This window comes from Oryx dammah, unplaced genomic scaffold, assembly GCF_014754425.2.
Source record: "Oryx dammah isolate SB20612 unplaced genomic scaffold, SCBI_Odam_1.1 HiC_scaffold_28, whole genome shotgun sequence".
NCBI lineage: Eukaryota > Metazoa > Chordata > Mammalia > Artiodactyla > Bovidae > Oryx > Oryx dammah.
This window is the reverse complement of record NW_024070212.1, coordinates 48,305,195-48,318,603: the sequence shown is the minus strand read 5'-3', so window position 1 is coordinate 48,318,603 and position 13,409 is coordinate 48,305,195. Positions and strand designations below refer to the sequence as shown.

At 39.0% G+C, this 13,409-nt stretch overlaps 1 protein-coding gene across 3 annotated transcripts in view; it reads right to left on the bottom strand.

Annotated features, from left to right (window-relative positions):
* Window positions 1–3,618: 3,618 nt before the first annotated feature.
* Window positions 3,619–13,409, bottom strand: part of BCAR3 (BCAR3 adaptor protein, NSP family member) — a 130,461-nt gene continuing 120,670 nt past the window's right edge. For 2 of the 3 annotated variants that reach the window (XM_040232285.1, XM_040232286.1), the window contains 3 exons: window positions 11,071–11,182; window positions 7,853–8,065; window positions 4,374–4,994 (listed from right to left, as the gene is read on the bottom strand). In XM_040232285.1, coding sequence (XP_040088219.1) covers window positions 4,816–4,994; window positions 7,853–8,065; window positions 11,071–11,182 — 504 coding nt within the window. In that variant the 3' untranslated portion in view covers window positions 4,374–4,815. Of the gene's footprint in view, window positions 4,995–7,852; window positions 8,066–11,070; window positions 11,183–13,409 lie in introns of all 3 variants that reach the window. The other variant, XM_040232284.1, reaches the window with a different exon arrangement.

The following is a 13,409-nucleotide window of genomic DNA, read 5'->3' as shown; positions in this document are numbered from 1 at the left end:
CAAGGAGCAAGTGTCTTTTAATTTCATGGCTTCAGTCACCATCTGCAGTGATTTTGGAGCCCCCCAAAATAAAGCCTGTCACTGTTTCCACGGTGTCCCCATCTATTTGCCATGAAGGGATGGGACCAGATGCCATGATCTTAGTTTTCTGAATGTTGAATTTTAAGTCAACTTTTTCACTCTCCTCGTTCACTTTCATCAAGAGGCTGTTTAGTTCTTCGCTTTCTGCCATAAGGGTGGTGTCATCTGCATATCTGAGGTTATTGATATTTCTCCAGGCAATCTTGATTCCAGCTTGTGCTTCATCCAGCCCAGCATTTCTCATGATGTACTCTGCATATAAGTTAAATAAGCAGGGTGACAATATACAAATATTCCTAAGCAATGGTTAAATGTTATGATAAAATATTCAGAAAATGTATAAAACATAAATGTACAGCTTAAGTTATTAGAAAGTCAGTAACTTTTAAGTCAGGCACAAAAGCATTACCAGCACCTCAGTAACCCACCACATTCTTCTCACAGATTATACCCTGTTCTAATTATCCCGATCTTTTTAGAAAATAAATTTTCAATTTCTATGTATTTTTATGCTTTATGTCTCTTGTAAATATATAGAGTGATTTTGTTGTAAATTTAGTCAATCGCCTCTGACTTTTGTTCAGTCTCTTTACATTTATAATGACTATTGATACGTTCAGACTTACTTCTGCTGTCTTTGTGCCTGCTATTCATCATTTTATGTCTCTTTAAATATATTTTTGGTTTGTTGTTGTTCAGTTGCTAAATCGTGTCTGACTCTTTGCAACCCCGTGAATTACAGCAGTCCAGGCTTCCCTTCACTATCTCCCAGAGTTTGCTCAAACGCATCCATTGAGTCAGTAATGTCATCCAACCATCTCATCCTCAGTCTTTCCCAGGATCAGGGTCTTTTCCACTGAATCGGCTTTTCACATCAGGTGGCCAAAGTATTGAAGCTTCACCTTGAGCATCAGTCTTCCAATGAATATTCAGGGTTGATTTTCTTTAGGATTGACTGGTTTGATCTCCTTGCTGTCTAAGGGACTCAAGAGTCTTCTCCAGCACCACAAATTGAAAGCATCAGTTCTTCAGCACTCAGCCTTCTTTTATGATCCATCTCTCACATCCACACATGACTACTTTAAAAACATACCTTTGACTATACGGACCTTTGTTGGCAAAGTGATGTCTCTGCTTTTTAACGCACTGTTTAGGTTTGTCATAGCTTTTTTTCAGGGAGCAGACATCTTAATTTCGTGGCTTCAGTCACTGTCTGCAGTGATTCTGGAGCCCAAGAAAATAAAATCTCTCACTGTTACCACTTTTCCCCTCTTTGCCATGAAGTGATGGGACTGGATGCTATGATCTTAGTTTTTTGAATGTTGAGTTTTAAGCCAGCTTTTTCACTCTTCTCTTTCACCTTCATCAAGAGGTTCTTTATTCCTCTTCACCTTCTTCCATTAAAGTGATTCATTTGCACATCCCAGTTGTTTATATTTCTCCCGGCAATCTTGTTGGTATTCTCCATTTTTTTTCCCTCTACTAGTTCGAAACTTGAACCATAATTTCTGTTCTGGTAGTATTTACCCTTGATACTTTGCACACTCACTTAAAACTTAAAGCTAATTAGTATCTAAGAGTAATACTTTATCACAACTCTAGTAACTAATCACCCCACTCCTGGTTTGTGCTACTGTTTTAATTGACTTTTTTTAACCCCACGTAGTAGACACTATTTTTAGTGTTTGTCTTAATATACCTATAAGCTTAACAGTTTCTCTGCTCACTCTTCTGGATGAATTCCTTCCTCCCTACCTCTCTTTCCTTATTGAGCTCTTATGAGATGCATTGGGTCATTCTATTACAAATTGTTCAGGTCTTTTAATCCAGTATTCTTGCCTGGAAAACCCCATGGACGGAGAATCCTGGTAGGCTGCAGTCCATGGGGTCGTGAAGAGTTGGACAGACTGAGCAATTTAACTTTCACTTAATCTCTCCTATGCTGTATTCTGACCATGGCCTTCTGATATGTTTTTGAATTAATTAAAGCTTCAGTAGGATCTAGTAGTAGTGTGAAGTGTGATCAGTCATGTCCAACTCTTTGCAACCCCATGACTGTTCTTGTAACCCTGGAAATAATACTGGAGTGGGTTACCATTTCCTACTCAAAGGCGATCTTCCTGACTAAGAGATTGAACCTGCATCTCTTGTGTCTCCTGCTTTGGTAGGCGGATTCTTTACCACTGTGCCACCTGGGAAGCCAGTTGGATCTAATCTTCTATTTATTATTAGCATCCAATGAGTTTTGAGTTTCATTATACATTTCTAAAGGGTCTACCTAGTTTCTCTTAAAAATCTGATCCTTTTAAAAATACTCATTTCCTGTTTGAGTTCATGTTTTCTTTATACAAATCCATATATGAATGCTTTGCATTCAAAATGGGGTAATTCCAGTATCTGAAGTTGTTGGGATTCTAAATCTTTTCCCCCAGCATTTTATTTTTCATGACAGTTTCTGTTTGTGTTATACATAGCATTTTATTTTTCATGACACTGTTTCTGTTTGTGTTATACATACATATATATATATATAGTGTGTGTGTGTGTGTTCTTACCACTGTAAATCAGTTTCTTGGTTTGGAGTTTCATAAATTTTGTCAAGTTTACTCCAGACCTATTTGAGGACAAGCTTATAGTTGCTTCCCTGCGGAGACCCAGGTTAGATTCCTGGGTTGGAAGATCCCCTGGCAGAGGGCATGGCAGCCCACTCCAGTATTCTTGCCTGGAGAATCCCATAGACAGAGGAGTCTGGTGGACTACAGTCCATGGGATCGCATAGAGTTGGACACAACTGAGTGATTAACACTTTCACTTGTAGTTGCAAATCCTCGCCAAAGACTATTATTATTACAATTATTTTTCTTCTTGTAAATGTTCCCTGGTAATCTCTCTTTTCCGGCAAATTATTTCTTTTCCAGCCTGCTAACAGGGATCCTTTAAGGATTCCTACTAAATGGAGGCATTTCATATTCAGCTCCCTTAAGATACTATCTTCCATTCGTTGAGTTGATGTCAGTATTTGCCTTTTTAGGGCTACCCAGGGTTTTTAACTTCCTTTTACAGAGTTTATTTAAATTTGCTGTTCCTTTTGATGAGTGAGGTGGGGAGTAGAAGATTATTTCTTAGGGATTCCCTTTTCATTCTGTCAGACTTGAAGTGAAAGTGAAAATTGGTCAGTTGTGTCAGACTCTTTGTGACCCCATGGTCTGTAGTCCATGGAATTCTCCTGGCCAGAATAATGGAGTGGGTAGCCTTTCCCTTCTCCAGGAGATCTCAGCCCAGGGATTGAACATGGGTCTCCCACATTGCAGGTGGATTCTTTACCAGCTGAGCCACAAGGGAAGCTTAACAGTGCATTAAAAGGTATGTTTATGAAAATGTAGTTAGAGGGATTTCTAAGAGCATCTGAACCTTTATACCACCAGAAGTAGAAGTGTGCTTTGGTGTTTTCAGGAAAAAAAAAAATGATGGCTTTTAAAAACTGGAAGAAGGGCTTCATGATTCTAGGCCACATTAATGAGAATACAGAGTCCAGGATTTGAAACTAATATTTCCATTTTATTCAACAGACCACAGGAGAGCCTTGTACTTAGTTCTGGTGGGCATATTTAAGATGACCAATAATAGTGATGGTTAAATTATAGTGTAACCTCTGGAACCAATCATTTTTTTCAGAGGCCACCCTGGAGAAATTTTCACAACTTATTGGAGAAAAGTGGGATGTAAAATTATTTTGGGGGATCCCCATATTATTTAGAAGACAGGAAGAAAAAGCAGATCAGTAAGTGACAATTGGTGGCAGGGTGATCGAAGTTTATTAGTGATACTTTAAAGACTTGTATTCAAATTCTACAACAGAAAAAGGTTGAGACAGATAACTGTTAAACTAGAAAGTATCCCCTTTGGGAAGTCAAAAAACCTAGAAAACTTATACTTATCAGCTAGAGGAAAAGTAGATGTGAAATAATGTCAGGAAGCACACTAGCATCTGGTGCTCACTTCATACCAGCCGCTGTGCTGCACATGGGACTTGAGGGTTAACTTGTCCACAGTCTAGCTGCTAGCAAGCACCAGAGCTTTTGTTGTAACTTAGGTATTCTGGTGTCAGCTCCACCTGTATCACTATTTTACCCTGTCCCCTAAGCCAGATACCTTAAATTTTCTGTACCTCTCTCTTGATTTTGTTTTACTATCAGGATGTGATGGCAAGGGAACAGGGTGCCCCAAGAAGGTAGGAGGTAGAATTATTGTACTACAATGAATTGTTTGTTTAGTATTGAAGAGACTGGATACAGTTGTTTCACAAAAAGATATATTTTCATATGACTATTTACATTTTTCATATTTAGTTAGAGAATATCATACAACTGATATCTTCAGTTTCATGCTTTTAAACTCTTCTATTTACACTTATCTGACATGGAATTAAAACTGAAATGGTCATATACTTCAGTAATAGAAAGCAACCAGCCAATATAGCTGGGCCTTCACTTAAATTTGCCGATCAACGTTAGCAACAGTTACCTTAATAAATTATCATTTATTTAAAAAATCAGTAGTAATTTTAATTCATAAATAAGTGTGCTCTGTGCAATTTACATGTTTAATATCCTGTGGATACTAAAAGCTGTATATTGGCAGATTTGCACATTATTACTTTATCAAATGATAAGCTTTCTCAGAGGAGAAAGTGGATAAGCTTGAAATTATATCCTAAGCTTCTCTGGAGAGTTATCAAAACTCCATCTGCTTTACAGGAGGAGGTTCCAATTTACGTGAGAGGGCAGTTAAAATCTGATTGAATTTTTCGTATCTCTCTGTCTGATTGACTTGTGCACCTTTGCTGCCCCAAAGCAATCTCATTTGGAATTCAGTCTTGAAGACTTCACTCATTTCTTCATCTGGTTGAAAACCTAATAAAAACAAAACCAAAAAAACTTCAGTTCTGCTTGAAACAGTGTTGAAAATAGACTGAAAACTTGCTTGTTTAAAGTAGGATCAAAATGAGCATCTCTCAGAACTTAATCTTTCTGTATAAGGAAGGGGAGAACACCCCCCACCCCCAAGGATGTGAGCAACTTCAGAGAAAGAATAACGAAGTCACTAAGATATGACAGAATAACATTTGTGTGCACAAGCCACCATGGGTTGTAGTAGTGCAGGAATGTTCAAGTTTTTTAAGTTTTATAATTTACTTGTCATGATTCACCCTTTTTTTTTTAGCTGTACAGTTTATAGAGTTGTATAAACATCACACCACTTTAGAACCCTAGAAAATCCCTAGTACCTCTTCTCAGTCAATCCTAGAACCTACCCACACCATTAATCTGCTTTCCATTGCTATTTTGCCTTTTCTAGAAATTTGATATTATTCCATATTGTTGCCTGTTAATAATTCCTTTTTATTGCTGAGTAGTATTCAGTTATATGGATATACTGCATTTTGTTTACTGAGTGGTAAGACATTTGGATTGTTTCCAGTTTCTGGCTGTTATGAATAATGTGAACATCTGTGATGAAGTCTTAGCATGGACATGTGTTTTCATATTTTTGGAAGTGGAAGTACTGGGTCATATGGTAAATATGTTTACTTTAAAGAAACTGTCAAACTCTTTTCCAAAATGTCTATACTGTCTTATATTCTCATCAGTAACATAATGAGTCCATTTGTGAACTCTATTGTCATTCTAGATAGTGGTGGTGGCATCTCACTGTGGTTTAATCTTATATTTCTGTAATATCTAATGCTTTGAACATTTTTCCATGTAGATATTTGTCATTGTATATCCTCTTTGGTATAGTGTCTATTCAAATCTTTTCTTCTCATTGAGTTGTTAAGAATTCTTTATATTCTAGGTAATAAGTCCTTTATCAGATATATGTTTGCCAAATACTTTCTTCTAGTCTGTAGTGTGCCTTTTTGCTTTCTTAATGATGTCTTTCAAAGAGCAAAATGTAAAATTTTGATTTATCAGTGTTTTATGGTTCATGCTTTTTATGGCTTAAGAAATTTTGCCAGACACAAGGAATTTCTATGTTTTCTCATAGAAGTTTTACAGTTTAGTTCTTATATTCTGAGCAAATTGAGGTAAAATTGAAGGGGTTTTTTTTGCATGACATTCAATAGTCTAGCACCATTTGTTGAAAGATTACTTTATCCAGTGAATTACCTTGCCACCTTTGTCAAGAAACAGTTAACGATCATGTTTGGGCCCATTTCTTAACTCTGTTTTCTGTGTAAGAGATCTGTTCTACTTATGGCCAAGGATGCTCTCAGTCAGCTCTGTCAGAGCAGGGGAAGCCTCTAGCTAGAGTCATACAGGCAGATGTTTCTCATCCTTGATTACTGCCGGAGTAGTTGGCTCTGTCATTAGGTATAGTCCCAGCATCTAAATCATAGTCTCTTGGTGGTGGAGGGGATAACAGAAGCCTTCTGTTTCATTCTTCCATGTGGTGCCAAAATATCTTTGGCAGATAACCAACTAAAGGCCAGATGACAACTTCCATTCATTGAGTTAATCTGCTTTAAGCCCCTATCCTGAGAAGGGTACTGGGATATGTTGGTGAGCAAATTTCTGCCCTTACTGGGTTCACAGTTAATTCCAGCAATAAGAACTTGCTGTGAAAACCTGTAGCAGGATCAGCTGAGAAGTATCAAATACCTTTAAGGTGATTTGCTGTAAAACAGCTTAAGACATACTTTTCTCAAAATCCACCTTGATATATTGGCTTAGGGAACATCTAATGTAATATACTTACTGGTTCTGTATAAGCAGGCATTCTAATAATATCTACTGACTTCAATTACATATGCTTTTATTGTTTGAGCCACCAGGGAAGCTCTTATAATTAGCATCTGAGTCCTATACTGCCAACCCTGCTGAACTTTCTGAGGAAAAGAAACAGGTATGTATTGCTTATACCTATAGCAGACATAGTGCAATTGTTTAGTCTCAGATTCTGTTTCTGAATTAACAACTTTGTTAAGGTCAAAATACTGGGCCTCTCCTGCCCCATATAGTTCTTAACCTTCTGGATCAAACTGTAGGTCCCTGAAGAGTTTTAAAAATTATACAGTGGTGAAGAGATAAGGCCCTTATTCTTGTACTCGCTTCCTAAGTGGTCTTTTTGCCTACAAGCTTCAGCCCTCTAGCCTTCCTGCACAAAGATGTCAGACTGAAACAAATCTAACCATGTGATAACATCTTCTCATATTTAAAACCCTTCACTGGCTCTTCCTCAGCCACAGTCCTACATGGAAGGCCTTCCCACCTCTGTCCCCCTCTTTGTTAAGCCTAGCTGGCCACTCCTGAAGACACACGTTACACTAATCCAAACCCAAGTTTGGATCAGTGTTCATGTGGTTTGTGCTATTCTCCAAGCTCTCTCAATCTCAGAGCTTTGGCTTACGGTGGACCCTCTGATGCCAAGAGCAGAGGAGCTCATGTCCCATTGTGTCTGGGAAGAAACAAGAATATAGATAAGTCCAATAAAACCCCAACTCCTCATCTGGGCCCATCACGTTTTCTAATTATTATTAGTGGTACTAATGATAAACTGACATTCTTTATACCACTGACACAAAAGAAGAGAGAAGCAGGATCCTTAAGTCAGGTAGGAATTAAGAGTAAGTAATACAAGAAATGGAATTCCCAGGTCTTAATCTTTCCTACTTGGTCTTTTTCTAATTGAGAGCATTGATGCCCTTTTCATTTCTTCATTCCAATTACTGTGCAGAGTAGAGAGCAGCTTAACCAAAACCAGTTCTTACCGGCCAGGATCCTCTCAGCATTCATCCGGTAGCTGTCTGCAGCTTCTGCCATGAGTCGGGCCATTGCCAGATGGTTCAGCATAATCTCACAGCTTTCATCGTTCTTTTCCCACATGTCAGTGCTTTCAAAAGTGACAGCCTCACGCTCCATTAAGGTCACAAGAGGCATCAGCAGTGGGACTGATACATTGTTTGGGGGAACACATGTGGACTCTGAAAAACAGGGGCAGAGGTAAAGTTCTCCACATCATGGTTTTTTTTCCCCAAGTTAAATGCAGAGAGTTCCAGTTGAAGATGGCAATACAGGAGAGTCCTGGGCTTACCGCCTTCTGTGGACACAGTGAATCTATGCTAAGTATGGAACAACTTCCTCTGGAAAAAAATCCTAAACACTGCATTGTGCAAATAAGAGAAGACCCACATCAAAGCAGGTAAGAGGGGCTGGAAGACTATCACACTATAAACCCTCTCCTGGGGCAGTGACCCACAGTCAGGAGGGAACTCAAAACCTGGAGCTTCAACCTGAGGAGCAAAGGGCTTGAACTCCACGTGTAGCACCCCAACTTTTAAGACCAGCACCTGAGATACAAACCCCCAAAACATCTAACTTTGAAACTCAACACTGTACCTGTCTATAAGACCCCAAGGCTATAATTGTCTGAGAAACAGGTCTTAAAGGGCTTACAAGCTTGAACTCACCTGATCCAGGGCTCAGTACAGAGGCAGCCAATTGAGAGGTGCCTAGGTATTATGCAAATTAGGCTCATTTGCCAATATTAAAGTTTTAGCCTGAAAGACAGGCTTCTGCTTTGGCATACAACTAGGGCTTAGGAGGCCGTTAGCAAATGGAAGCTGATAGACGATGCAGTCTTTGTGTGCTGTCTCTGCCTTGCTCCTTGCTCCAGCTCATTGATATATCCTAGAAAAGAGCTTATACCTTTGTCCAGCTACCTCTAGAACATTATACATTGCCTAGCTCTGAGGGCCAAAGGGGCTTATGCCCATGGATCCTATAGGACTGTAACCTTTATAATGCCACAAGCAAAGAAAATTACAGGCCAGTATTTGCAAACTGAATTCAACAATACATTAAAAGGATCATATGGATTGATTAAGTGGGATTTATTCCAGGGAAACAAGGATAGCTCAGTATTCACAAATCAATATGACATACTGTGTTAATAAGATGAAAGAAAAATAATTGGATCTTAATAGACGCAGAAAAATCATTTGGCAAATTCTGACATCCATTTATGGTAAAAAAAAAAAAAAAACTCCCAACAAAGTGGATATAGAGGGAATGTACGACAACATAATGAGGCCACATATAACAAGCCCATAGCTAACATCATACTTGATGAAAAGCTAAAAACTTTCCATCTAAGAACAGGAATAAAAGGATGCCAATTCACCACTTCTGTTCACACCATACAATAATAAACTCATATAAGACACAATACCATAAAGCTCTGAGACAAGAATATAGGCAAAACATTCTCTGGCATAAATCATAGCAATGTTACCGTAAATCAGTCTCCCAAGGTAGTAAAAATAAAAGCAAAAATAAACAAAGGGGATCTCATTAAACATGTTTTTGCAAAGGAAACCATAAACAAAATGAAAAGACAACCAACAGATGGGAGAAAATATTTGCAAACGATGTGACCGACAAGGGCTTAATTTTGAAAATATACAAACAGCTCATACAACTAGCAAAAAAACAAATAGCCCCCTGAAAAAATAGGCAGATGGCCAACAGATACATGATGCTCAATAGATGTTGCTCAAAATTGGTAATTACCAGAGAAATGTGAATCAAAACTACAATGAGGTATCACTTCACAGCGGTCAGAATGGCCATCATCAAAAAAGTCACAAATAATAAATGCTGGAGAGAGTGTTGAGAAAAGGGAACCCTCCTATACTGTTGGAGAGAATGTAAATTAGTGCAAGCTACTATGGAGCACAGCATGGAGATTCTTAAAAAACTGAAAACAGAGTTGCTGTATGATCCAGCAATCCCACTCTTGGGCATGTATCTGGAGAAAACCCTTACTTTGAAAAGATGCCTGTACCTCAGTGTTCATAGCATCACTATTTACAATAGCCAAGATATGGAAGCAACCTAAATGTCACTCAACAGATGAGTGGATAAAGAAAGATGTGGTATATGTATATACACAAAGGAATACTACTCAGCCAGAAAAAATGACAATGCCATTTGCAGCAACACATGGATGGACCTAGAGATTATCAGGCTAAGTGAAGTAAGCCAGACAGGTAGATATCTCATGATATCACTTATGTATGGAATCTAAAAAACCATACAAATGAACTTATTTACATAACAAGGTCCTTTTGTATACCATAGGGAACTATAATCAACATCTTGCAATAATCTATAATGAAAAATATTACATATATAGCAATTATTTTGCTGTATACTAGATTTACACATCATAAATCAACTATAACTTCAGTTTTAAAAGATGCATATGTATGTATAGACACAATGGAATATTATTCAGCCATTAAAAAGAAATCCTGCCATTTGTGACAACACAAACTTGAGGGTATTATGCTAAGTGAAATATGTCAGACAGAAAAAGATAAATAGCATGTGAACTCACTTACATGTAAAGTCTAAGAAAAACAGAAACACCCCTTGAGCTCATGGATATAGAGGACAGATTGGTGGTTGCCTGAGACAAGGGGAGAAGTGAAATGGTTGAAGGGATCAGAAGGTACAGATTTCCAGTTATAAAGTAACTCCTGGAGATATGCTATATAACGTGGTGACTATAGTGAATACTGTATTGCATATTTGAAAGTAGCTAGCAAAGTGAATCTTGAAAGTTCTCATCAGAAGAAAAAAAAATTTTTGTACCTGTGTATTAGGTACTGGTCTTATTGTGATCATTTTGCAACATAATCAAACATTGAACCATTATGTTGTACACCTGAAGCTAATATGTAAATTGTACCTCAATTTACAAAGTTAAGCTCAAAATGAGGTGACTGGTACCCTATGTCTTGTTTTAGCAACTGAATACCTAGAAGCAACTCTGTCATCTGATAAAGGCTTGATGACTCATTGACAATCCTGCAGATAACTTGGAGCCTTTATAACATGCCCTGCTAAAAGCTTTGCTCAAACCAGAACAGATAATGACACTGCCAAGCAGCCCCCAGGCCGCCTGTCCTGACCCTGTGCTCACCTCTGCCTTCATGCAGGATTTTGCTGAAAGGCTTCAGCTGTTTCTCATAGAGGATGGCAGTTTGTGTGTACTGGTGCCGCAAGGCAGTCCACGTTTTTTCTAACCGTGTGATCTGGAAGAAAGAAAAGTGTTATAGCTTTGGAAAAGGCTCTTAAAAAACTATCTTGGTGCTTAAGTTTTGAAATGGATGATAGATGGACATGATAAAAACTCAAAGCAGTTGAAAGTATAGAGAAAAGCTAATCCCTACCCACTCCCTGCTTCATGTTGCTCTCATGACCCATTAGACACACACATACCTTTTAAATACATATCATACTATACACATATTTTCCTGTTCCTTGTTTGGAAGTTATTTCACATAAGTACATATAGAACAGCATACAACAGTCTTGTTTTATTAAGCCTCTAGTGGTCCATTTATGCAGAAACCATAGTTTAGCTAATTTCCTATACATAAGAGCTTTATGACCAACCTAGATAGCATATTCAAAAGCAGAGACATTACTTTGCCAACTAAGGTCTGTCTAGTCGAGGCTATGGTTTTTCCTGTGGTCATGTATGGATGTGAGAGTTGGACTGTGAAGAAGGCTGAGTGCCGAAGAATTGATGCTTTTGAACTGTGGTGTTGGAGAAGACTCTTGAGAGTTCTTGGACTGCAAGGAGATCCAACCAGTCCATTCTGAAGGAGATCAGCCCTGGGATTTCTTTGGAAGGAATGATGCTGAAGCTGAAACTCCAGTACTTTGGCCACCTGATGTGAAGAGTTGACTCACTGGAAAAGACTCTGATGCTGGGAGGGATTGGGGGCAGGAGGAGAAGATGACTGAGGATGAGATGGCTGGATGGCATCATGGACTTGATGGACGTGAGTCTGAGTGAACTCCGGGAGATGGTGATGGACAGGGAGGCCTGGCGTGCTGCGATTCACGGGGTCGCAAAGAGTCGGACGTGACTGAGCAACTGAACTGAAGAGCTTTAAACATATTTTTTCTGTTATAGAATTATCTCAAAGATTTTGCAGATGTGCACAAGTAAGAGAATATCTGGAGGATAAATTTCCAGAAGTAGAACTACTGGGTCAAGAAATAAAATCTTGATAGGCATTGCCAACTGTCCTCCAGGGTTTATACTGATGGAAGGAGGCAGAATTGTGATCTTAAGCATTTTAATGTTACTTTTAAGTAGTAAAGTTTGAGACATACGGAAAATTGCCTAGGCCATATGATGCCACTGCTCATTTCTTTTCATTTCTTTGGAATCGTTTAGTCCAGACCAACATATGCCACTGACTCTGACTATCCTAATAGTCCCCCATTCACACCCTAAAACCAGCAAGCCTGTGTCTGATGTCTTCTACATGAAACAAGGAAGGGGGAAAGGGAAATAATATTTAGGGAATGAGAGCCAATTCTGTCAGGTATTTGAGGAATTTCATTTAATCCTCACAGTGCTCTATGAGGCAGTATTTTGACTTCATTTTATAGATCAGAAGACAAGAGATTAGGTAACTTGGTCAAGTTTCACAGCTAAATGGCAGAGCTGAGATTCATTTCCTTGGCGTCTAAGAACTCCCTGTGTATTCCAAGAGGAAGGTGAGAAAGGATCACCATCAGCAGGTTTGCTGGGAAGGGGAGGATGTGGCTTATCTTCTCCAGCCACCCATGATGCCATTTCTTCTCATGCCCCCTTCGTCCCTGCCCTGAGGCATCCGCCTTTCTGAAAGGAGCCCTTGTCTCTGGGCTAGGCCCATCTCCTGGATGCTCTCTCTTGATACCAGAAACTAAGAGAAGGCAGCACAAACGGCTGTAGTCCAGGGTCAGGTTTAGATGATACACAGAAATGACATGACTCTCGTCTCTGGTTTTTCCTGGGTCTGCCACTCCCCACACCAAGCAGAGCCCTGAGCACTCTGGAGGACTCTGTCCCCTCATTGCTCAAGTGCTGCAGATGAGTATGATGCTGCCGTGGGATAGGGGGACCACCTATAAAGGCATGTTCATGTGCTTTGGGATGAGTCCCTAACTGCTGAGTTTGATGTCATGGACAGCAACCATGTTAATGTCACAAATTCCCCTTCACTACTCTCAGAGGAAGCTCTGGGCTGGGAAGCTATACGAACAGCTAGCCTATCAGTCCTCAGAATTATAGGCAGTTTTGGATAAGAGGAAATAAACATGATGTAAATTAGAAACACCCAAATGAAAAATGATAACTCCTGTTAGTAGTAGAAGTCAATATATCATGAAAATACAGCTGAACTTGCTTATTTCAAATACTGACTGACCAAATAATTTCAGTGCATCTAAAGAAATTTGAAAGTTCTTAGAATATTATAA